This window comes from Prionailurus bengalensis, chromosome D3 (assembly GCF_016509475.1).
Source record: "Prionailurus bengalensis isolate Pbe53 chromosome D3, Fcat_Pben_1.1_paternal_pri, whole genome shotgun sequence".
NCBI classification, from domain to species: Eukaryota; Metazoa; Chordata; class Mammalia; order Carnivora; family Felidae; genus Prionailurus; species Prionailurus bengalensis.
In genome coordinates, this window is record NC_057356.1 from 17,365,795 (window position 1) to 17,390,502 (window position 24,708).

At 55.6% G+C, this 24,708-nt stretch overlaps 1 protein-coding gene across 3 annotated transcripts in view; it reads left to right on the forward strand.

Annotated features, from left to right (window-relative positions):
• Nucleotides 1-24,708, forward strand: part of WSCD2 (WSC domain containing 2) — a 115,837-nt gene that overhangs the window by 86,774 nt on the left and 4,355 nt on the right. For all 3 annotated transcript variants that reach the window (XM_043557799.1, XM_043557800.1, XM_043557801.1), the window contains exons 5-8: nucleotides 4,860-4,981; nucleotides 7,409-7,583; nucleotides 13,671-13,835; nucleotides 20,729-20,929. In XM_043557799.1, coding sequence (XP_043413734.1) covers nucleotides 4,860-4,981; nucleotides 7,409-7,583; nucleotides 13,671-13,835; nucleotides 20,729-20,929 — 663 coding nt within the window. The remainder of the gene's footprint in view (nucleotides 1-4,859; nucleotides 4,982-7,408; nucleotides 7,584-13,670; nucleotides 13,836-20,728; nucleotides 20,930-24,708) is intronic.

Below are 24,708 nucleotides of genomic sequence, written 5' to 3' on the forward strand. Positions count from 1 at the left end.
TTAAAGGAGAGACAGCCCAGAGAGTGTGAGAACTCTGAGCTCAGACATTCCTGGGTTGGAATCCAGAAGCTGCTACTTGTCACCTGTGTGGCCTTGGACAAGTCACTGTCCCCCTCTGAGCCTCATTTTCCCCTTCTGTATAATGGGGAAGAAAGAGACCTTCCTTGTAGGGGATAGGGGACCAAGTATATCAAGTGTTAGGGTGCGTGGGGTAAGAGCCCAACTCTTAATATCAGCTCAGGCCATGACCTCCCAGTTTGTGAGATCGAGCCCCGCGTTGGGCTCTGTACTGACAGCGTGGAGCCTGCTTGGGCTTCTCTCTCCCTCTCTCTCTGCTCCTCCCCTGCTTGTGTGCGTGCGCTCTCCCTCTCTCTCAAAATAAGTAAACACTAAAACTTTTTTTAAGTATATCAAGTGTTTACACATTGCCTGGCACACAGCCTCCGATGATACCCTCCAGAGTGGAGGAGACGTGTCGCTTAGATTCCAGTATCTGCTCTGCCTCTTCAAGTGGCACAGCTGACTTGTGTCGAGTGGTTTCAGCCCTCTGAGCCTCGTTTCTTCATCTGTCAAAATGGGGATCCTGAGATCGCAAGCCGATGTGCGTGTTCAACAAGGCCACGCCTGGGAGCGCTCAGCCTGGTTCCCGGAGGATAGCACGCGACTGATAATTCAGGAGCCACAATCGTAACGGGGATACTCTGATATTACTATAAGCGCCTCATTATCATAACAGCATCGTTATTATTAGAAGGAGCATGGACTTGGGAGACAGAGAAACCTGGCTTCCATTTCACTGCGTCATTTGATCGCTCTGTGCCACTGGAAGGCAGCTTCCTTGAGCCTCAGGCGCCTCGTCTGTGAAACGGGAGAGGCCCCAGCATCTACCCCATCTGGGTGCTGTGAGGGTTAAGTGGATCCCAGGCACCCAGCAGGGAGCCTGGCATCAGTGGGGACTCAGTGAATAGTAGCAGAGTTGAAGAGAGAAGGCGACCTCCCTTGTTTCTAAAAGCAAGGCGGGGTCTCTCTGCCCCGTGACCCGAGTGGGCTGACAGCTGAGTTTTCTGGGTAAGCGAGGGTCCGTGCACCTGCTTTGGGCTTCCCACCTCACTGCTGCGAGTCTTTGGCTCAAATGCCTGGCTCCACTCCCTGACCTCCCCTTGGGTAGCACGTTCTCTGAGCATCATCGAATCTTCCTCGGGATGACTCATGAGTTTATGGGGCTTCCCTCTGAGCATCCTGGGCCACGGGATGGGAGACTGTCGCGTGTTCCCCACACAGGACACTGGTGGCCTTTGGGGGGTAGCAGTTCCTCATTTGGGGGCTGGAGGGCTGTCCTGTCCAGAAGAGCAATCTGCAAAGTCTGTCTCCCACCCTGCCATGCATAAGGGGGGAAACCGAGGCCTGGAGGACCGCAGGGCGAGTCAGCAGCATCCTGGCCACCCCCAGCCTCCACAGCCCCCGCCACCTCCCTCCCCAGCCTGGAGCAGGAGCGAGGGCTCCAGGAAAGCAGGGAAGAGAGAACTGGATGGTGCGAGCCTGCGGCGCGCTCTGGAAATGAGCCATTTAACCAAATTCCAGATGTCGTCTCCGTTTGCTGGATTTGCCTCTGCGAGGAATGACTTCGGGCTACTGGGTGCCAGGTGGTAGAAGGAATCACTAGGGTGACAGCTGACATTTAAGCCGATCGTTCCCGAACGCCCTCCCTCCCCCTCCTCCACCGTCTTTCTGCCTGGGGAGCGATTCCGTAGCCCTTTCCCTGCACGTGAACGTGAATAGATGTGTATATGCCAACAGGGCGGGCTGACTCCCCGGAGAGACCCAGAGACAGACGTATCGAGTGGGGGCATATACGTGTTTGCAACTTGAACTTGCTCCCTTTTTTCCGAAGGGCTGACATTTTGTTGCTGACAGCGATCCACAGTAAGTTTTTGCCACCGGTGGGGGCCTTAGGTTGGTCCCATGACCTCCTGGTCTAAGTCCTGCCACTGTCGGCTGCAAAATGAGAGTTTGCCCCCCGCCTTCCAGAGTTTTCCCCCAGGTGCAGTGAGGTGATGTTTGTGAAGTTCCCAGCACAGCAGCTCACACGTGGTAGGCACTCGGTAACTGACGTCTATTTTTGTGCTCCTGGTTTTGATCTGCACTGTGTGAACGGTGTCCTTGGTTTTACGTGAAAGCCGTGTTCTGGAAAGGTTCACATAACTCAAACGTGAGCATGGCTGACCTCAATTTTAAATAGGCATCATGGGGGCGCCCGGGGGGCTCAGTCGGTTAAGCGTCCGACTTCGGCCCAGGTCATGATCTCACGGTTCGTGGGTTCGAGCCCCGGGTCGGGCTGTGTGCTGACAGCTCAGAGCCCGGAGCCTGCTTCGGATTCTGTGTCTCCCTCTCTCTCTCTCCCCCTCCTCAACTCATGCTCGCTCGCTCTCACTCTCAAAAATAAACAACAGCAAAAAATTAAATGGGCATCATGAACCTTTTGGTAAATTTGACAGGGGCATTTAAAAACTTTTAAATTTGTCTTAATGACATTGAAAAAATACATATTCACTGTAGAAAAAGAAAAGGGTTTTAAAAAGATGGAAATAAAAATCGCCTATACTGCTACTCCATTCGTCCGCGTTCTCCAGGGAAACAGAACTTGTAGGAGTTTTATTTATATATACGTTAGGAGACTTATTTAAGGCATTGGCTCATGCAGTTGTGGAAGCTGGCAAGCCCGACATTTTTAGGGCAGACCAGCAGGCTGGAAACTCAGCAGTTGATGCCACAGCCTTGAGGCAGAATTCCTTCTCTGGGAAACCTCAGGTTTTGCTTTTAAGGCCTTCAACTGATTGGATGAGGCCCACCCTTGTGCTCAAGGGAACTCTCCTGTAAGTCTTCCCAAAGTGAACTCATTATAAATGTTAGCCACATCTACAAAGGACCTTCCCAGCAGCACCTGGACGTATGTTTGATCAAACACTGGGGCGTCATAGCCTCGCCAAGTTGACATAAAACGACCATCATGCTTGCCATTCAGAGATGACTGTGGCTGTCAACATGTTTGCGTAGGTCCCTCTAGAGATTAATGTTGAGGGTTCATTTTTTTATTAAAAAAAAAGCACCTTTTTTTATGGGGGCGCCTGGGTGGCTCAGTCGGTTAAGCGTCCGACTTCAGCTCGGGTCATGATCTCACAGTTCGTGGGTTCGAGCCCCGCGTCGGGCTCTGTGCTGACAGCTCAGAGCCTGGAGCCTGCTTCGGACTCTCTGTCTCCCTCCCTGTCTCTTTCCACCCCCGCACTCTCTCTCTCAAACATAAATAAACATTAAAAATAAATACATAAATGAGCCTTTTTAAAATGTTTGTTTATTTTGAGAGAGCGAGAGAATCCCAAGCGGGCCCTGTGCTGTCAGGGTAGAGCCCGACGTGGGGCTCCGTCTCAGAATCTTGAGATCGTGACCTGAGCCGAAGTCAAGAGCCAGACGCCTAACCGCCTGAGCCACCCAGGCGCCCCTGAGAGATCACTTTTGTACAAAATTGATATTTGGTCATATGGGCAGTTTTATAGTCTCTGCTTATATTTAGCATCTTGAATGCATCTTTAGCTCTCTAAAGGAGCCTTGAATGCCGTTGTTATTATTGGCGGGGGCATGGAGTCCCATTGTGGTGGTGGTCTGTATTTTATTTGCCCGGTGCTTCGTCGTTGGGCACCCGGCGGTTCCCAGCCTTCCACGTGTTAATGCGAGCGAGTGCGGTGGGGAACGTCCTTGTTTGTACATCTGTGTGCCCCCCACAGTGGGTGCCACAGGGGCCCACCCACGTCCCCTTTCCCTGCAGTGACTGCCAGCAGCCAGTGGTTCACGTCTGCCCACTTGCGCGAAAATAAACCTTGGCCCCAGGGGAGCGGGCTCTCCCGGGACGTTGTGTCCCGCGGCCAATATCTGACGCGCGGCGGGGAAGGGGGGACACACGGCCAAGGCCGGGCCCCTTTCCTTGCAGTGGGACCGGCTGTGGCACGGCTTGTCTTCCATGCTTGGGTGGGACCCAGCCGAGGTGACATCCTTGCTCGGTTCCTGCCCTGCTTCTCCCCTGCCCCCTTCTCCTGAGAGCGCACCTCAAGAAAACACTGTCTCAGGTCCTGCTCGTGGCAAACCGGGCCTCAGGTACCATCGCCGCCTGTTGCTCTGGGGTGACTGTGCGGCCTCCGAATTCCCTGTTGTGTGCCTGATCGGGTTATCTTAAAGGCGGTCCCTCCGGCAGATCAGTCCCTCGTAACCTGTAGGTGCTCAGCACTGGGTGGGCAGAGGATGATGGGAGGGAGAAGACAGCCCTGGGTACTTTGCTTCCCTCGATCCTCGAGCAGCCGTCTCCTGAGGGGATCACGAAAATCCTCCATGGCGTGTATCATCCCCCTGAGTGGGGGGTGACCGTTGTGGAGGATGAATAAGGCACAGGAACGCTGACAAAAGGGGGCAGTAGGGCCCCACAGGAACATCGCGGGACCATTGACAAAGATGCCGGGGTTGAGAAGACTTTGAATTATGTAGCCGATCCGTCTCCACTCTGGTACACTGTGTGACCTTGGGCAAGACTCTTGCCTTCTCTGGGCTTCGATTTAAAAGCACTTTTCGGGGCACCTGGCTGGCTCAGTCAGTTAAGCGTCTCACCGGTGACCTGGGCTCCGTCGTGATCTCCCAGTTCGTGAGCTCGAGCCCCAAGTCGGACTGTGAGCTGACAGCGCGGAGCCTGCTTGGGATTCTCTCTCTCCCTGTCTCTGTGCCCCTCCCTCGCTCACAGGCACATGCCCTCTCACCCTCTCTCAGAATAAGCAAACATTAAAAAATACATAAAAGCGCCTTTCCCTCCGGCCCTCCAGATGGAAGCGCTGTCTTCCGAGGCTGCTTCCGCAGGCCCGACAACCTCTCCCTGGCCTTGCCCGTGACAGCCGCCATGCCGAACATGTCCGTGGACAAGTGCGTGGATCTCTGCACTGAGAAGGTGAGCCCGGGGTCCTGTTCACAGAGCTCCGGGGGGGGGGGGGGAGGGGGGGGGACAGTGTGGAACAGCTGGAGGAAAGGGGGTGCTTGGCTGGAGAAGCCGCAGCTCGGGCAGGATGAGGGGGTCATCCCTCTGATGTGTGACGCGGGAGAGAAATGCAACAGTTTCCTGTGGATCTAAGGGGCGGAAGTTACAGGGGGTCGATTTCTTTCCCCCTGAGGAAGCGGGTTTGTTCTAATTGTGGGGAATGCTCAGGCCTGAGGCTGACCTTCTAACTGGGCCTACAGGCATGAGTAGACGTTTGTCGGGGAAAGGCAAGGGCAGCCCCACTCTGGGACAGAGTGAGCTCCCCGTCACCGGAGGCAAGCACGTCGAGTCAGGGCAGGTGTGGCATCCAGAACGTTGAGCTTTGGATTGAGGTTGGACTAGATGATCTGTGGGTCCTTTCTCAGCCCGAGATCCTCCCTCCCTGACCAGAGAGTGAACTCCACAAGGGTAGGGGCTGTGCCTTGAACACTGATGCCCCCGCCCATACCCAGAGCAGAGCTGGGCACAACACTGGCACTCAGTGATGTCTGAGGAACTCTGTCCTTCTTTCAAGGTGAGCTCATTGCACGAGCAGAAGCGCCCCTCCCCCACCACAGAAAGGTGGTTGCCCATGCCGAGAACCTCCTTTGTGCCAGGCCCCGTGCTCGGTGCTGGGGATGCACGGTCACCAAGATGGCGTGTCTGTCCTCAAAGATGCTGGCGGTTGTGGGGGGGGGCCTGCCTCGTGGCTCCTGCTGGGTGCTCCAGCCTGGACCCCAACTCCCGAATGCCCCACCTGCACTGAATTGTCCTGCTTGGCCCAGCCCTCACGGGGGGCCCCTGATCCATGAGGCACACCTCACAGGAACGCAGAGGGCTGCCACTCACCGAGCACGGATCTCACGCTTCACCTCTCACGTCAAGGCTTGGACTTGAGAATTTTCACCCCCATTTCACGGATGACAAAAACCAAGGCCCGCACAGGGGAAGGCCCCTGCCACACCTACGCTCTGAATTTCTGAGCTACCCTAGAGACCTCCCCTCCCCCTCCCCAGAGAGGCTTCCAGAGCTTCCAGGCAGGCAACTTCAAGTCACCAAGCATTTCCTGAGTGCTTGCTTGCTGGAAAGTCAGGGGCCAAGTTCATAGGCTTAGGAGGTTTGACCAGCTTTTGATCCAGCTTACTCTCTCTCGGGTGGGCATGGATGCCCGTCTTCCATGGCATCCCCTCCAGGTGGACAGTCCTCGGTCCCTGAGGGCCCTGGAGCTTGCAGGTGGGAAGCCAACAGTGAGACAATGAGGTCCCAGGGCAAAGCAGCGTGTAACAAAGGGTCGGACTGCACGTGGGATTGGGAATTGAGGGTATGTGTTTGGATAGGAAGCCCCCCCCTGCAAACCTCCCTCTTCCAGTTTCTTCTGATCTCCTTAGGGAAGGAAAAAAAAAGCCCAGGGATTAAGTGACTGAGGGTACAGCGCTGCCCGTGCCACGGGTGGAGGAGACCTAGGATATCAGGGGAGCCTCGCTGTGTATCACCTGTTAGAAAATGCCATCAGTCACGGCCCACGCAGACCCACCTGCGTACCAGCGTCTTTGTCTCTCCCTCCCTCTTTCTCTCTGTCTCTGCTAAGAGGTGAAGTCCCTATTCAATGTCTGTTAGAAAGAAACCGATCCTATGGTGCCACGCTTGCTGAATTGGTTTGTTACTAGATTATTCCTGGGACCCGCTATCGGGGAGGATTCAGGGCTGCGGATCTGGAGCAGGGGCCAGTCGGGCAAGGGGCAGCCCAGTCCCCTCCGAATCCCCACCCCCGCTCCCGCTTCCGCTTCGCCGCTCCTGGGGACAAATGAAGCAATTGGGAGCAGCTGTCGCCACAAAATCGTGGCTGCACGTGGCTGTCAGTATCCTGTTTGTCGTGAAAGAACGGGCTCACACAGCCTCTCCCACGGCGTGGGCTTCGTGTCCCCCCTGGGGCCCGGGGGACTTAACGGTGGCAGGGCGGGCGACGGTGAGCAGCACATTTCCTGGTAAGTTTTCCTTCCGGTCCTCCCGGAGAAAGCTTCCTCTTGGAGCTCAGGTGTCTCCAGTACTTTCCGCCTTCCGCTAGTCTCCGCCTTTGCAGGAAAAGCGGAGCCCACCCGGCTCGGGGCCTCGATGCAATTGAATCACACGGGTTTCCTTCTCTAGTGTTTGCAGCTACGGCGTGGACGTGGACGCCGGTGCTGGTTTTATTTGTCAGTTACCCCTTAATAAAGCCGCGTAGGAGGCGCGCTGGGCGGGGCAGAGCTGTAAGAGTGAAGTTGGCCGCGAAGGGGACGCTGGGAACGCCAGCCCTCCTCTGCGTTGGGAGCCCGGTCAGTCCCGCGGTTTGGTGACCTCCCTTCTCCCCGTGTCCCGCTCCAGGAGTACCCGCTGGCGGCCCTGGCGGGCACCGCCTGCCACTGCGGGTTCCCCACCACGCGCTTCCCGCTTCACGAGCGGGAGGACGAGCAGCTCTGCGCCCAGAAGTGCAGCGCGGAGGAGTTTGAGAGCTGCGGGACCCCCCGTTACTTCATCGTGTACCAGACACAGGTCCAAGGTAAGCCTGGGCTCCCCCAGCTGACCCCCGGATGCTGTCCAGGGGCTTCCCTCCCCGGAGGTGCCCCGGTCAGCCCCTTTCGTGCCGCTGGTGCTGCTCAGACCGGTGGGGGGGGGTGGGCGGGGGGCTGGGGAACTTGGCTTTAGCGACCCTGACGGGCAACGGAAGGAGGGCCTCAGGTGGGGGGGGGGCGGTCTGCAGACCCTCATCTCTGTCCCGCATACTGAAGCCCCCCGCTTTGGTGGCTCTTCTCCTGCAGTGGAGGCAGTGAGCTTGAGTGTGACGTCCCCAGGGCTGGGCGTGGGGGACCTGGGGGACCTGGGGGACCAACACAGAGCCGCAGCAGGATCCTGGGCAAGCCACTTCCCCTTTCCGGGCCTCAGTTTCCCCATCGGTAAAATGAAGTTATAGAATGTGGACTTCCAAGAGCCCTTTGAATTCTAGGAGTCTGTCTGTTGAGGTATAAATTCTTCTTTCTCTGTCTCACACGTGCCACTTCTGCCCCCCTCCCTCCCTTTGCTGGTGGGACCCCCACTTCCTGTTCAGCTCCCCTTCCGCCCCTTGTGGCTGCCAGCCCGTGGCCGCGGTGCTGAGGACGCGCCTCCGGGACATTCTTTGCGCCAGAGTCCGTGTTGAGTCCTTAGTTCACGCTTTCTCTCTGAATCCCCTCAGCTCTCCTGGGAGGCGGGAATAATCATCACCGCCCCTTGACGGTAGGGAAACTGAGACTCAGAACAGTTCAGGGCCTTGCCTGAGGTCACGCCACTGAGAAAACTTCTAGATGAAAACCATCCCCCCTGACCGAGGCATCACGACGGGTGGGTGGCTCTTGGAGAGGTGCCTTGACAGGACACTCGGCCCAAGGGAACCCCGTGAGGGGTTACCCCGATGTCTGAATATGCCGACCACCTACTATGCGCTGGTCCTGTGCGAAGCCTCAGCTCATTTAATGATGTAAAGCCTGCAGTGAGTCTACGACCAGGGCAATATCATCCCCATTTTCCAGGTAGGAGAAGCAAGACCCGGGAGGTGAGAACTGGCCACAACTGTACATGTACAAGAGTGGTTTGTTTTCATGTTTCTGACTCCAGAGCCCCTGCTAGAAAGCCCTGGCCCCAGTGTAAAGAACACTCCCCATACCCCCTGAAGCCTGGAGACCCAATAGAACACCATTGGGCTGGACTCCTCTTCATCTCCCAGGAACCGGGCCACCCCGTATGGTTGGGCAGGTTGGGCACTGCACAGGCACAACCTACGGGCAAGGTGGTGCCTGAAAGCCAGCCCGTGCTCTGCCCTCTGGATGGAAGTGCCTCTCTCTGCCCAGAGGAAGGAGAGAGCGCCTTTTCCTGATGTGCACAGAGGTGCCAGAAGCTGGTGGCAGCCCCAGCAAAATCTTGTCCCCTTTTCGGTCCCATGGGGCTACCAGGGGTGGCCATCGGTGGCTGCTTCCGTGGCACCTGAGGTCCTGCTAAGAGCCCAGGGAGCGGGAATCAGTTTAGCAAGTGTGGCTCTCAGCTTTGTTTACACTCCCGTGAGGGGGACGAGCCTTTGTTCGCCTGCAGGAAGTGTCTGTCAGTCTGTGCAGAACTGTGTCCCCTAGCCTAGCGGAGAGTTCTACGTAGATGAATCATTCCATGACCTCGAATGGCTTTGATGGGGACGGGGAACGGACGTTGGAGCCTTTTCAATAGCAGATAAAGAGCCCCTCATTGATGACTTTGCTCCTTCCCTGTGCCGCGTCCCCAGGCCATTACTGGTCTCCAGCTTTTCCACGTCAGGCTTGCAGCTCCTCAACGCTGGCGAGGTTTGAGAGGCCTGTGGCTTATTAGGGCTGCCAAAAGCCTGGTCCGTCTCGGCTGCCATTTATTGAGCATTTACTATGTGCTAAACACTCATGTTCCTGCCAGGAACTAGATGGTCATTGAACACCTGAGTGCCAGAAACGGTCTAAGCCACTAACTCCTCTAATCCTCCACGATAGTCCAATGGCCGAGGCATTGCTATCATTACTCTTTTACAGTTGATGCAACCTGGCACAGAGAGGTTGGGTAGCTTGGCCAGAGTCACACAGCTAGGACAGGGCAGAGCTGGGAGTCAAACCCAGGCAGTCTGGGTCCTGAGGCTCCACTCTTTTTTTTTTTTTTTTTTTTAATGTTTTCTTTTAAATTTATTTTTTATTTTTTACATTTGTTTATTTTGAGAGACAGAGACAGAGCACTAGTGGGGGAGGGGCAGAGAGAGAAGGAGACACAGAATCCGAAGCAGGCTCCAGGCTGTGAGCTGTCAGCACACAGCCCGACGCGGGGCTCGAACTCACAAACTGTGAGATCGTGACCGGAGCCGAAGTCAGACGCTTAACCGACAGCCACACGGGCGCCCCCTGAGGCTCCACTCTTAACCACAGCTTCTCAGCATATATTGGAAATACTTCACACATCTTATCCACTTAATCCTGTAAAGTGATTAGCTCCATTTTACAGGTAAGGAAACAGGCTCAGAGAGGGGAAGAGACTCGTTCAGTATCACACAGCTCCCCCTTACCAGCCCTAGACCAAGACCCAGGTCTGTCTGATTCCAGAGTTCTCTACAGTATTGCCTCCAGCGTTTGTTTGATTGACGGAGCTTAAGCACCAAATAAACTTTCTTTTTAGGGCTGAAAACAACAGCCTTTATAACTCAGGGAGGGTCTTGGCCTCCCATTCAAGTATTTGTTTTTTTTGTTTTTTTTTTACATTTTTTTTTTTACATTTATTTTTGATTAACAGAGTGAGACAAAGCGTGAACGGGGGAGGGGCAGAGAGAGTAGGAGACACAGAATCTGAAGCAGGCTTCAGGCTCTGAGCAAGTGGTCAGCACAGAGCCTGATGTGGGGCTCGAACCCACGAACTGTGAGATCATGACCTGAGCCAAAGTCGGACGCTCAACCGACTGAGCCACCCAGGCGACCCCCATTCAAGTATTTGAATGGAGCATTCTGTTTTCTGGAGAAATTGAGGGGCCAGATATTTTTCCTCCCTCCCAGCATTTTATGATGGAAAAATGTCCAACCTCCAGGAAATTAAAAAAAAAAAAAAAAAGGAATCCTACCGCAAACACCCATAATGTGTCCCATAGATTTCACATTTGTCAATATTCTGTTACATTTATCCTCCACCTCCCATTTCGCCATCCTTGGTCCTTGTCTTCGTCATGCATTTCAAAGTACGGTTGACCCTTGAACAAGTCAGGGGTTGGGGTGGTGCTGACACCCTGCACAGCCGAAAATCCACATGTCACTTCTGACTCCCCCCAACACGTAACTACCAACGGCTTGCTCTTGATTTGCAAGCCTCAATGCTCCGTGTATCGTGTGCTGTGTCACAGTAAATACGCTAGAGAAAAAAAAAGTGTTAAGAAAATCTTCAGGAAAACACATTTAGGGTAGCCTATTGTGTTTATTAAAAAATCTGCAGATAAGTGGACCTTCACAGGTCAAACCCGTGCTGTTTGAGGGTCAGCTGTTCAGGTGCAAACACTGAGACACTTCAGGGTACGTATCCTTAATTTTAATTCAATGTTTGCTTACGGTTTTTGAAGTGACCTTTGCATAGCGTAGAATGCACCCGTTTTAAATGGGCTATTCAGTGACAAGTGGATAATTCACGCCCCTTTCAAAACGCAAGACCTGGGCCTCCGGGGTGGCTCAGTCACTCGAGCCTGTGACCTCAGCTTGGGTCACGATTTCACAGTTCGTGGGTTCGAGCCCCGAGTCTGGCTCACTGCTGTTGGTGCAGAGGCCACTTCGGATCCTCGGTGCCCCTCTCCAGCTCACGCTGTCTCTCAAAAATGAATAAATGTTTATTAAAATAGAAGACTGTACCATGCTCCGGAAAGTTATACACCTAGGCTGGTTTGCAGTATGTTTCCACGAAAACCATTCCCAGATACCCCCTTGGCTTCAACAAAGACCGGATTCTTCTTTTCCGAAGTCGGCTGTGCTCTGCACAGATTCAGCCTGGGCAGTGGGGGAGGGGAGCCGGCCCTCGGACTAGTAGGAGCCACAGTTGATTGGCACCCCTATGTGGGAGAGCCCTGTGCTAACGCACACACCCTCATTTGACCCGCCCGAGGACACCATGGTTGTCAGTAGTCCCATTTTATTGGTGAGGAAACTGAGGCTCAGATCCATCATTTTCCCCAGGTCACCCAGCAAGTCGCCGGAGGAATTGGAATTTCAGTTCAGGACTTCAAACTTTTCCCTCGAGGGGCCGTTACGAGGCATCAGTGTGGCTCATAGATTTCAGTAATGGCAGGTCTGGCAGAACAGGAAAGACCATGTGGAACCTCGGGAGGAATTCTGGGAAGGACGGGATGGAGGGCGGTATCAGATGCTGAGCAGGGGGCGGTCACCGGTGCCTCGGGCGGGACAGGCTCCCTGCAGCAGCGGGTTGGAGCCCGGAATGGCGCTGCTGGGAACAGAAGGAGGAAGTGGATTGGAGAGTGTGGACAAGTCTGCCAGCAGTGGGGTGGAAACGGGGTGAGGACAGAGAGTGGCTCCTCGAAACAGCAGTGTTTAATCCTGGAGTGATCTGGGGGCACCTGGGTGGCTCAGCCGGTTGGGTGTCTGATTCTTGATTTCGGCTCCGGTCATGACTTCGTGGTCGTGGGATGGAGGCCCACATTGGGCTTAGTCCTGGGTGAGGAGCCCCCTTGGGATTCTCTCTCTCTCTCTCTCTCTCTCTCTCTCTCTCTCTCTCTCTCTCTCTTTCTCTGCCCCTCCCCGGGAGTGGGAGGGAAGGAAGAGAGGGTAGGAGTAGAATGCGGAGCAGTGTGGTGAGCTCGGGCAGGGGAGAGGGGGTTGTCCACAACCCGAACTGAGGACTGAGGTCGTTGGGCCAGAGTGCAGAGGCAGGGCTGGAGCCCCAACTCTAGGATTCTCTCCTGTCCCCTTCCACTGCAGAGTCCCCTGTGCTGGCCTTCCCTCAGCTTCCCTTACATCCGTAGGGGCCAAAAGAAACCACCGCGGTGCCTTCTCAGCTCCGGGGCGGGCTGCAGTGGGAGGTGTTGAGGCTCTGACAACAGGAGCATTGGGAGGACTCTGGAAAGCCAGAGAATCAGAATGGTACCCCCCCGCCCCAACCCGTGTACAGATGAGGAAGCTGAAGGCCAAAAAAAACCAACTACCCGCTCCGAGCACTTTAGCGCGTTAACATATCACATGTATCATGTCAGCCCGTACAAGATGCCTGCAAAGTAAACATTGTCATCCTCCATCCTTCTACCTGCCCATCTACGTGTCTGTCTGTCCATCCATCCGTTTTTAAGACACCGGTATCGTCCCTCCTCTATGCCACATGATACGGAAAGTGCTGGGGAGGCAGCAGAAAGCAATGTAGGCAGGGTCTCCAACTAAACAAATAGTCGTTCGAGTAACAGTTGAGATGAGCCATACGGGGGGAGACGGACATGTTCGAGAATGACAGCCCAGGGAGTAGGGAAGGCAGGCGGTGCTGATTCAGCGGAGTGGGAGGAAAGCCCCAGTCTGCCTGGCAAAGGCAGGTGGGAGGGCAGCGAAGGCTCCTAGGCAAGGTGCCGAGTCAGGAAGGAGCAGGGCACAGATAGGAAGTGCGGAGACCCCCAAGGGCCGGCAGGCAGGGGGGGTGGGATGAGCCCCGGAGGACGAAGGAGCCAGGCCACCCGGGACTTGGAGGCCGAGGTCAGAACCTTGGACTGGATCCCACGTAGGTGGATGCCGTATGAGGGTTTGCATCTAGAGGAAAGGACGGTGGAGTTGGGGGCGGTGTGAGGGAGCGGCTCGCTGTTCCGGGGGGAAACTGAGGCAGGAGAGAAGACGCTTCCTTGTAGCTGATGTTCATTGAATCCCTGCTGGGTGATCAACCCTTTTCATCCATGAGCTGATGTAACCCTCACGTCAATCCTGTGATGAGGAACCATTTTCTCCTTTTAAAGACGGGGAGGCAGGCCCGGAAGGAGTTCTGTCTTGTGCACTGGGTCGTATGGCTGGGAAGCGGGCCGGGATGGGGCTCAAGGCCCTGGTCCCTTCCGGACGGGCGCTGTCCGCCCCTGACCATGCCCTGCCTTTTGCAGACAACCGCTGCATGGACAGAAGGTTCCTCCCAGCCAAGTCCAAGCAGCTCATCGCTCTGGCCAGCTTCCCAGGCGCTGGCAACACGTGGGCTCGCCACCTCATCGAGCTGGCCACTGGCTTCTATACGGGCAGCTACTATTTTGACGGCTCTCTCTACAACAAAGGTGAGGAGGCAGAGGGGAGCAGAGAGGACCCACCGGGAGGGCATGGGAATACCCTTCCTGAGCACCTACTGTGCGCCACTCCACTCACCCGGGCACGTTCGCTAAGACCTACTGTGCGCTTGCCCCCCCCCCCTCACTTAGAGCCCACCGACATCGCCTGAGCAGCTTCTGTGCCATCAGGCACCTACTGCGCGCATGTGGTACCTTCCCTCTGTTGAGGTCACCACAAACACTCCTTGAGCACCTACTAGGTGCAGGTTCCTCACCACAGACCTTTATTGACCAGCAGTCCTGTGCTGTATACAGAGGTACAAAACTAGGTTCGTTCTGGGGGTGCCTATGGAGCACCTGCTGTTGGTCTGGCGTCTTGTCTGCATTTCAGAGCCCACATCCTTACCTCTCCGTCATAGGCAAGAAAGCCCTGGGGGTTCGCACTGGGGAACTGAATGTCTTGGATGAAATACCCATGGGTCGTGAAGCCCCCTCCCAGACATGGCCGGGGGAATATCAGGGGAACGTATGTGGGGCAGCCCTTGGCTGTGGGTCTTTATGTCTGTAAACCAGATGAAGACCACTTCCTGGCTGTGTGACTTTGAGCCAGCTTCTGTGCCTCTCTGGTCCTGTGTCATCGTGCACAAATCAGAGCTAACAGTATGTACTTGGTGAGGTCATTGTGAAGGTTAGTGAGTTGGTATGTGTAACAGGCTTAGCACAGAGTAAGTGTTCAGTAAATGGAGGCTGTGAATACTATGGTCCAGGCACTGGCCGGACGCAGCTTGGTGTTGACAGAGACCCATCCTTCAATCCCAGCTCCGGGAGAGCCAGGGGGCGTCTGTCTGAGGGTAGGAAGCGGGAGGAAAGAAAGACAAGAAGGATGACAAGGGACGGGTTGAAGGATGGGCTTAGCAGCAGGTAGGGGGGTCGGCCTTAGAATCCCGACTTTCTGTATATCGATCGGGCTTTAGTTTTGGCATAAGCGGTCATTTATTGAGCACTTAATATGTATGAGGCTCCAAGCTGGGTGTCTCGCTTGCTTATACCAGGATTTGAACCCAGGCCTGGCTTTCAACAGTATCTCTGCTCCTAACCCCTAAGTTGAGCTGCCTTTATGGGAGCTGCTGGGAGGAACCCGGGCACAGGTGGGACTCTCTCCGGTTTGCCCTGGGGAGCGGCAGCGGGGAAGCTGACTCCGAAAGCATCCCGTGGCTGGCTCACATTCTAACCTTCCTGTGGCTGCAGCAGCAAGCCTATTTATGGAATTCTAGAACGTTACAGATACGAGGGTCCTTCAGGAGCATTTAGTCCAGGGATGCAAAGTGGTATCACCTCACGCGTCCATTCCAATGAATCCAAGTGTTAAGAAGGATTCTGAGGTTCTGTTCTCTTCCAGAAACCAAAGTGCCTTAATCTAGTAGTGATGTCGGTTGACGGTGTAGGAAAGGGAACAGTGTGGCCACCTGCCGGGTGTTTACCACCTCTGGTCTAATTCAACCTCCTAACGTTGGACCACGGGAAACAATCTTAAAATGGAGTCAGGGGATTGAATTTTCAGACCGAACTCTTACCCGGTACAAGACCTTGGGCAATATTTCTTTGCCTCTCTGAGCCTCAGTCTCCTCATTTATACTGTAGGGATGTCCACACTGAACTCCTAGCGGTTTTGAAAGAAATATAACGAGACCGTGTGTGTGAGGCTATGTTGTAAAGTATACATTATTTTTAAGCGACGTGTAACGGGGACAGTCAACTATTAGGCAAAGGAAAGGGCTTGGCCTCTGACGACACATGAGAATCACCCGGGGAGCTTTTCAAGTCTTGATGCCCAGGCTGCACCTGAGACCATTTCCATCAGGATCCTACGAGGGGAACAGGGTGTCAGTTTTTTAGAACCTCTCCAGGTGATTCGGGCACCGAGGAGGCCCCTGGCTCCTAGACCGGGAGCCCAGTATTCTCACCTCTGGACCCACGGCATTCAAAAAATACTGTGTGTTTTAGGGGCACCTGGGTGGCTCAGTCGGTTAAGCATCCAGCTTCGACTCAGGTCGGTTCGTGAGTTCAAGCCCCACCTCGGTCTGTCTGCTGTCAGCATAGACCCCACTTCACATCCTCTGTTCCCCCCCCACCCCTCCCGTTTGTTCTCTCGTTCTCTCTTTCTCAAAATAAGTAAATAAAAAAAATACCGTGTATTTTACACTCGAGTCTTGGGGGAATATCAAGAGTTGGTAATTAGGGGGGCGAGGTGTATATTAAAATTTTGAAAAGGAAAAGAGAGGGAGAACATACACCCTCCCTGGCCGTTCCTCAGGCTCACACCGTGTGCATGTTTCTTCAGGTCCCTCCGAGAGGGGCAGCTGAAGCTTTTTGAACAGCTCCCCTTTCGTGAGGGGCTTCAAAATGCTTCCTGTGTCCTGAGCCCTTGCAGGGAACAGTGAGTTGGCCCTGGGAGTTGGGGGCTGGCAGTGGGGGGCAGGTGCATAGAGGACCCCCCCCCCATAGCATCAGTCGGTTCTGCTAACCCCACGTCCCTGCCACCACCACAGCATAAGGAAGTCCTCAGAGCTGGAGGGTCCTGGAGTAGGGGGGCGGGGAGTGAATTTGCCCCCACTGGGGGGCCAGTCTGCCGCCCCTTTCACACATCAGACCCCAGGTATGATGAGTTCGCAGGTGGAAAACACACCAGCCATTTGCACGTGGGTTTCCTCTCCCTGGGACCTCGGGCCCCACCCCCCTCCTAGCTCTTCTGCCTGGAAACCTGCTCCCCAAGCTGCGGGTCACATCCCCCTTTGCAGCGTCTCTGGCCGACTTCCCGTCTTCCTGCTTTTCTCCCTTGTATCCAGGGCTCTCCTTCCTTGTAGCGGGGCCCTTACTGTTGTAAATGTCGTGTCACTGTTACTAATGCTGATCATTATGGGCCCGGCCCTGGGATGCGTGCTTACAGAGTTTGCGATTCAGTCTTGGGTGGGGGTTGTATGTGCAGAAGGTGGACAGGACTCACCCGAAAGCGGAGGAGGGAGTCCCGGGCAGAAGCCACGGGGGTGGGCGGACATGTGAGGAACAGCCGGAAGAGGAGACCGTGTGATTGGTGAATCAAATAGTCTGGTGGTGCTGGAAAGGGGGAGGGCTGGGGAGGGGGAGGGGGGAGGCGCGCAGGAAGGGCAGCCGGGACCGGACAGGCAAAGCCCGTGCAAGCCCTCTGAGGACAGTGCACATTATCCTGGGGCCACAGGCTCGTGCAGGGAGTGGGGTGAAGAGGGGTTCTAGGCAGGGGGGGTCTGTGCTAAGATGTGCATGTGCGAAATACCTCTCTGGCCACAGAGTTTGGATGGGACGTTTCGGCTGCAGAGACAGTGGTGGGGAGAAGGGCACAGTGACAGGGACATTTAAGAGGCCGTTGATTAGAAGGGATGGGCCCAGAGCGGGTGGTTTCTGTATGATGAGCGGAGCCTCCACGGACTTTGGCTGGTTGGCAACTTTTGGAGTTTCCTCCTTCCTCCCTGCCTCTAACTAGCTGGATAACTGGGGGTCTGTCCCCTGCCCCTTGAACCTTCGATTTCCTCCTCTGGAACAAACTCGTGTGTGTGTGGGGGGGGACCCCCAGGGCCCTCCCACTTCTGATGGGCTGCCTGGAATTTTCTCTGTCCTTCACTTTCTTGGCAACCTCGACTTCCTTCATCCTGGTAACAGTCTGCCCCCACGAGGGACTGTTGAATAGAAGACGGATGGAGGGAGAGAATGACTGACTGACTGGTAGATGGATTCTCCCCGCCCAGAACCCACATGTCTATACCCCTTGAGTTCTGCCTTCTCTTCCTCTTACCCAGGGAGGTTGGCCATTTGCAAACCATGATTTTCTCTGTGTCCGTCTCTTGCTTGGTCTTTGTCTCCCTCTGATCTTTGTCTCCTTATTTTGATGTCTGTTTCTCTCTCCCCTTCTTCTCCGCCCCCCCCCCCCGCTTCCGTCCCCCTTCCTATCTCAGGGACCCCACAGCCCCAAGTGCAGGCTCCCGCTCTGTGGCCTGTCAGAACCCAGAGGTGGGAGGGGCTGGGTGACTGCCCAGATTGGGCAGGGCCCTTCTCTGCCCCTGGGGGCCCACAGGTGGGGCAGGGCACTGGGGAGGCAGCCTCTTGGCCCTGCTGACACAGGACCAGTTTTCTGAGAAGTGCCTCAAAATAAACCCCATTATCCCTGGAGGACTGCCAGCCTCCAGGGTGTCCGTGTCCAGAGCCGGGAGTAGGTCTTTCGTGCCCCAGTAAACTCCGGGGCCTGCAGGAATGTGGGTGGAGTCTCTGCCCTTCTCTGTGCCTCAGTCTCCTTCACTGCAAAATGTACCCGCAACTCTAATAGTATTTTCACACTGATGCGGTGGAGTTGCTGGGTCCTGTGTCCCACAGGGCGCCAGAGGGCGCCCCCTGGTGGTAGAGTTCCGCAATTCTGCTCTGGCCCCAGGCTTGCACGCCTGATTGCTCTGTCTTTACCTACAGGTCCCTCCCTGGCGGACAGCTGAGCTAGGTCCTCAGGCATGTGGATCCCATGTGGCTTCTCAAAGGCGCCTCCCTAGACGCAGAACTCCTCTCTCCGGGAGGCACTGTGCTAAGTGGAATTTTATCCACCTCCCTACTTTTCCGGGGTACCCTGCACACTAACTTCTCAGGCAACCCGAGACCAAGGCAGGTCTTCTCTGGTGTTTAGTTTTTTGTATCTTGACAAATACTGTGCGAGGTTGACTCCGTCCCGTAGCAAAGAGAAATGTGATCGAGGGTCCCAGCAGCCCCCGGGGGCTGATTGAAACTAGTCTCACCCCTCTGCCACGTTGTAGTTTTTCTTCTCTGAGAACCTGTATGCGCTCTTGTGCAACCCCCGCGTCTGTGTTTCTGTTGCTGTGCCGGTGGTGACATAGATTTTGGCAGAGAGAGAATGAAATCATAGTTGGGTAGCCCCTCGTCCGCGTCGCGAGGGGCTTTACCGATGCCATGTGTGACTGCCCGCCGTGAAATCCTCTGTGTCCCGGGCTCGCGCTCGAGCTCCCAGACCCCACTCCTCAGTGGCCCATGACACCGTGCTGCCCGTGGGCCTCAAAGGCTGTGGGTTCACGTTTCCTTGTGGGCACGGGCCAGCGCCGATTTGCAGGGCTGGACTAATTCCTACAGCTTCACTGGGCAAGTCCCAGGACAGAATCTGGCTCAGGACATGACATTCCATTCCTGGCGTTGTTACCTTGTGACCCCGGGGGGGGGGGGGGGGCAGACCTTTCTGAAGCCTGATCTCCAGGGACAGAAGTAGGTCCCATGCCGGCCTCATCTTAATCCACCTTAAAAGCCAAAGGCAGAGCCTCAGAAACCTTCGTGCGTGGGCCAGGAGAGAGAAAAATGAACTCTGAGGTTTGAGGACGCAGGGTGGCTCCTCAGTCCGTGACTTCGCCCCTAGACTTGTTCTCTTTGAGCTGCTGTTTATCGAAACACGGACAACTGTGTGCCTCAGTGGTTTCTCACAGCAGCCCTGTGAAAGGGAAGGTGCATGGTGCCATTTTATGGATGAGGACACGGAGGCCAAAGAAATAACATTGAGTTGGAAACACAGCCGGTATCCGGAAGGTGCCGGTACGATACCATTCCTACCCGGCTTGCAAGATGCCATCTAAGCGACTTGGAGAACTCGGTCTCAGGAGCCTGGATGAGTTGGGTTTGAATTTTGACCCTGCCTCTCGCTGCCTGTATAGTCAAAGCACGTTCTTTGATCTCCCTCTCTGCCTGTTTCCTCATCTATAAAATCTCTCCCATTTCCCCAGCTTTTTTCGCCCCCAAGTTTATTTTAAGAGAAAGCAGGAGAGAGAAAGAGGGAGAGAGACTCTCGAGCAGGCTCCGTACCTTCAGGCGCCCATCTCTGTCGAACTCGCAGACTTCGAGATCGTGACCCGAGCTGAAATCAAGAGTCAGAGGCTTAATCAGCTGAGCCACCCAGGCGCCCCATCCCCATTTTTTGAAATGGGAAATCTGATCATGTCCCTTTCTCTTTTGCTTAAATCCTTTTAAGGGCTGCCTAATGTTTGTGGTCTCCTGCTAAACTCTTGGTCACAACCCCTACCGTCCTATCTGGCTTTACACTCCCCTCTTTCTGCTCTTAGCAGTCACTCGTGTGGCACCTTCCTTCCGACCCACCCCCGGACCTTTGCATCTGCCGTTCCCACCACCTTTCCCTTCCTCTCTCGGGCTAGTGGATTCCTCCTTGGCTTTCACATGTCAGCCTAAGCACCTCTTCCTCCAGGAAACTTTGCCGGATGCCGCCTGACTAGGTCCGCGATCTTGGCTAGGCGGGCTGGGCTGCGCAGCTCCAGGCCGTGGGTTCTATCCGTGTCTGTTCCCTGAGTCTCTCACCATCTGGGACCAACAGCCTGCTAGTGCACGTCCCTCTCTCGCAGCGATGGAGGAACAGACGAGAGTAAACAAGCGTGTGGGGCACCTGGGGGCTTTGATGGAGACCCGCTTCTGTCCTCATCCCAGCGGCCAGAGCGACTCACCGGCCGTGCCTGGGGATGGGGAGTCCATCCAAAGAGGGCTCCCCCAGTGTGTCACCGTCAGGTGCCTCTCGTCGTGCCTCAGCGAGCATCCCATGCCTCTTCGGCAGCGCTGTGGTTCGTTACGTTTATTTCGGTCACGGTTTACAGAATCTGGCTCCCAACGACAGCGAGACGCATGGGCCTTTTTGCAGAGTCTATCCCCACCTCCCAGCACAATGCCTGGCACGTAGTAGGTGCTCAGTAAATACAGGAGGAAAGGAATGGGAGCGTGAATGAACGTGGGAGGAAAACAGAGGCGGCCTGGGTGGGCAGGGTGTGGCGGGACTCCTCACCTCCCCTGCTCACGGCCCTGTACCCCCTTCCCCTGCCCGTGGGAAGGGTTCAAAGGTGAGCGGGACCACTGGCGCAGCGGCAGGACCATCTGCATCAAGACGCACGAGAGCGGCCAGAAGGAGATCGAGGCCTTCGATGCCGCCATCCTGCTCATCCGTAACCCCTACAAGGCGCTCATGGCAGAGTTCAATCGCAAGTACGGCGGCCACATCGGCTTTGCTGCACATGCCCACTGGAAGGGCAAAGGTACGGGGGGGGCGGGGGGCGGCAGGTTGGGGTGAGCGGCCGGTGCTGTCTGCCGTGAGGGATCCAGGCAGGCCCCCCGCGTTCCCCCCGCCCCCAGCGTCCCCTGCTGAGAGCCAGTGTGATGCCCTAGGGCAGCGGGCAAGGGCCTCGGCTTGGGCCCAGGAGCAACTCCCTGGGTTCAATGCCCATCTCCGCCACTTCCCTCCCCTGGACTTAAGTTTGTCCCATCTATAAAATGGGGGTAATCATCGTGAGGCTCTAAGAATTTAACCCTTTAAAACCACTCTGTAAATGTGACTCGTGATGGAGATAGAAACCCTCACATGATTGATATGGGATGGGTTGAAACCGTTTCAGGAGCCCTTTCCCCTGGGAGTCAGGAGGCCTGAATTCAGCCCCGGGTCGGTGGCTGGTGGCCATGAGGTCACTTAGGAGCTCCTAAGGACTCGCAGAGCAGCGCTGCGGTGAACCACCCCTAACAACTCTGGGTTGTGAGGCTCCAAGAGGTTAAGTGACCCGCGCCCGGTCACGCAGCTGGGAGGTGACCGTTGACCCCCCCACCAGCAGTGAATCTTAATATGATCTGCCTTTGACATTCACCTCTGGTACTTAGATGACAGCTGTGTGGATGAATGTCTCACAGGGAGGTGGCCCACGATAATGGAGAGAGCTTTACCGTCAGACCCAAGCTCTGTCCTCCTGAGTATCTTTAATCCCTCTGGCTCTCAGAATCCCCTGTCGGCTTCCACCCGCATCGCCATCGCGGTAACCAGAGTCTTGAAACCCCATTCGTTTAACCCTGCTTTTACAGCTGGGACAAGCTAAGCTCAGGGAGGTGTAGAGGCTTCTCCAGGACGCGGGAGAGCTGGGGTTTGACCCCAGAAAGTCTTGCTCCTGAGCCCTGGCCCTTCACCACCACAGTGGTAACGGATGGGGCAAAACGTCGATGGAACGGTGGGATTCGCAGGCCAGTAGGTGCTCTGTAAATGTGAGCTCTCTCCACCTTACCCAGCCTGCTCCAGCCTCAACACTGAGGGGTGCTTTCCACATCCCCCCCCACCGACTCCCCACAACTGCTCTCCAGCCCTGGCCCCTCCCCAGAGAGGACCGGAACTTGACGGGATGGTATGCACTGAGCAATCCGACAGTTACACCCGCAGCAGTGACCTCGTTCATTAAGACTCTTGTGCCTGTCTGGCCAACCGTGCCCTGGCTTCCCAGTTCAGTCAAGGGGGTCCTCTGCGCCTTCCCTTGCCTCACTGCACCCCCCCCCCCCGGGTGGAAGCGTAGGCGGTGACATTTGTGCCCTTGTTCCCCGAAAGGTCCTCCGATTTACTTACAGAATAATCGAAAATGAATACCACTCAGGGCCAGGCTGAGAAGTCTGCAGGCGCCCAGGGCAGAGGGCCTGTCTTGAGCACAGACTTTGCTGGTCCAGCTGGAAAGGACCTGGGGCTGACCACAAGCCCAGGGGTCCCCAGCCCCCACTGCACGTCAACATCCCTGGAGGAGTGTGGGGAAGTCCCAGTGCCCAGACTGCACCCGGACCATTGCTGTGGTGGATCCCAGGCATCGGTATTTTTTAAAGCGTCCAGGATACAGGCGGCACTGAGAACCACTGATTGTCTATTTATTAATGGGGAAACCGAGGCCCAGAGAGAGGCAGGGACCTGCCAAGGTCGTTAGGGCAGGAGTAGAATCCAGCTCTCTGGCTCCCATGTATCCCGATGTCCCCAGGGACAAGGGAGGGGACTCACTTGGGAGGCTCGCATGGGGCCAGGCACTTTGCATGCTTCATGGCATTCGACCCTTCTAATTCCCGGAAGAGGGAAGAAAGGCTTTTGTGGTCAAGGTGGCATTCCATTGCACAGGCGAGGAAACCATCCCAGGAAGGCTTATTCCCCTCACCGGCCGAGGCCCCGGGGTTTGGTAGAGCTGGGGTTCAACCCCAGGCGTTAGCTACCAGGCTCTCTTACCTTGAGGGGTCTCTGACCTCCTGATGAGTTCACTGCTGCTTTCCTGGTTTAGCGCCTGGTCTCAGATTCAGACAGTTCCAGTTCCCAGGAGCCCCTTGCCTCTTTCCTGATCAAGGCAGCTGGGAGCTTGAAAACCAAAGGTAAGGGAGGTGTCAGGACAGGCTCAACCACGAGGCTGCAGGGGATGGGAGAGAAGAGATTCCAGCAAATGTATCTCCTGTTGGGGGCCTGGGGCCCCAACCTGAGTCCAGGATGGGAGGGGGGGGGCTTCTCCACTGCATCACCTCCCAGGCAGGCCTGACCCCGGTCTTAAGTGCTCTGAGAGCCTTCCCCCAAAGAACCATTTCTCTCTCTGCTTTAACGCCTGGCCCTTGGAGGGACTTGTTTGAGACCCTTGCTTTTAGGGTCCCTGCATCAGCAACATCAGTATCACTTGGGAACTGGTTAGAAAAACATTCTGCGGCCCCCACCGCAGACCTGCGGAGTCACATTCCGGGCGGGCGCCTGGCAAATCTGGGTCTTACCCATCCCTCCAGATGTTTGATACACATTGATGCCCCAACGTGAGAACCACTGCCTTCATAAAAACCTTGCAGCTCAGAGTGTGGCCTGTGGATCAGTGGTGTCCATCACCTGGAAGCTTCTAAAAAGCTTTTCTCAAAAAGCACATCTCAGCCCTCCCCCACCCCCTGCCAGGGTCCCTGAATGGGAATCTGCATTTTAACAAGATTCTCTGGGAAGCTTCCTAGGCACTTGCAAGTTTGAGAACGCCTGGCTTAGAATGCCCTCCCCTAGCAGGTGACGGTCACCTCCCTAAGAGCAGAGCCCCCCTAGCTGCTGAGCACATCTGTCCCACCCTGCCTCTGCCCCCTTCCCCTTTAGAGCTGGGTCAAGGCCCTTGCAACCCTCCCCGCACCCCCCCATTTTTGGTTCCATAACGTTAATTTTACAATCTCCCTGGAGTGGATCCAAAGCAAAGTTTTATGTGATATGATTACACAAGGTGAATCGTCCTGATCTGTCTAATGAAACAGACTGTGTTTGATGATTCCGTGGGGAATTAAGTGCAGTTAAGCTATTAATCAGGCCCCAGTTCTTCTCGACAAGAGGGAGCAAAGAGGGGCCCGAGGGGCCCTGCCAGGCTCACATGTGGGGCCGTTCCAGTGGAACCAGCACTGGTGACCAACGGTCCGTGGCTCGGCTTGCCTTTATTACCCGCTTTGAAGGCAGCGATCAGTTACCGGGAATCCTGTGCTAATCGGGGCATCGGTCTTCACCTTTTATCCTTCTTTCTGACGAAGTGGGTTAGGAACAGCCAGGATGGCAATCTTTGGGGTAGGCACACAGCTGTTGCCGAGGCAGCTCGGGTATTGCCCGGAAGCTCTGATGCGACAGGTGGGGCACCTGGGGCACCTTGGTGATGCCAGGGCACCAGCATCAAGGATGATCGTGACCGTAGCCAGCACTTACGGAGCACCTGCTGTATCCCAGGCTGGGTGCCAGGGTTTTTGCCGCGCTTACTCCATTCCCTCTGCCCAGCACGCCCAGGACGGAGGTCTTTGTGCAGTTGTTCTGCCGATGGGTAAACTGAGCCACCGGGAGACCGACCGAGCCCCTCAGCTACTCTAGGGAGGAAAGGGGTCGCGAATGCTGTCCGTCTGACTCCCAAGTTGTCCGTGAACAGACCCCGAGTCGTAGAACAACAGCCGAAGGTGAAGTGAGCCGTGGTAAACTAGGAGCTGATCCCGAAGGGTTTCCTAGGAGGGCAGGAGCCGGGCTCAGTCAGGGTTCAAATCCTGTCTT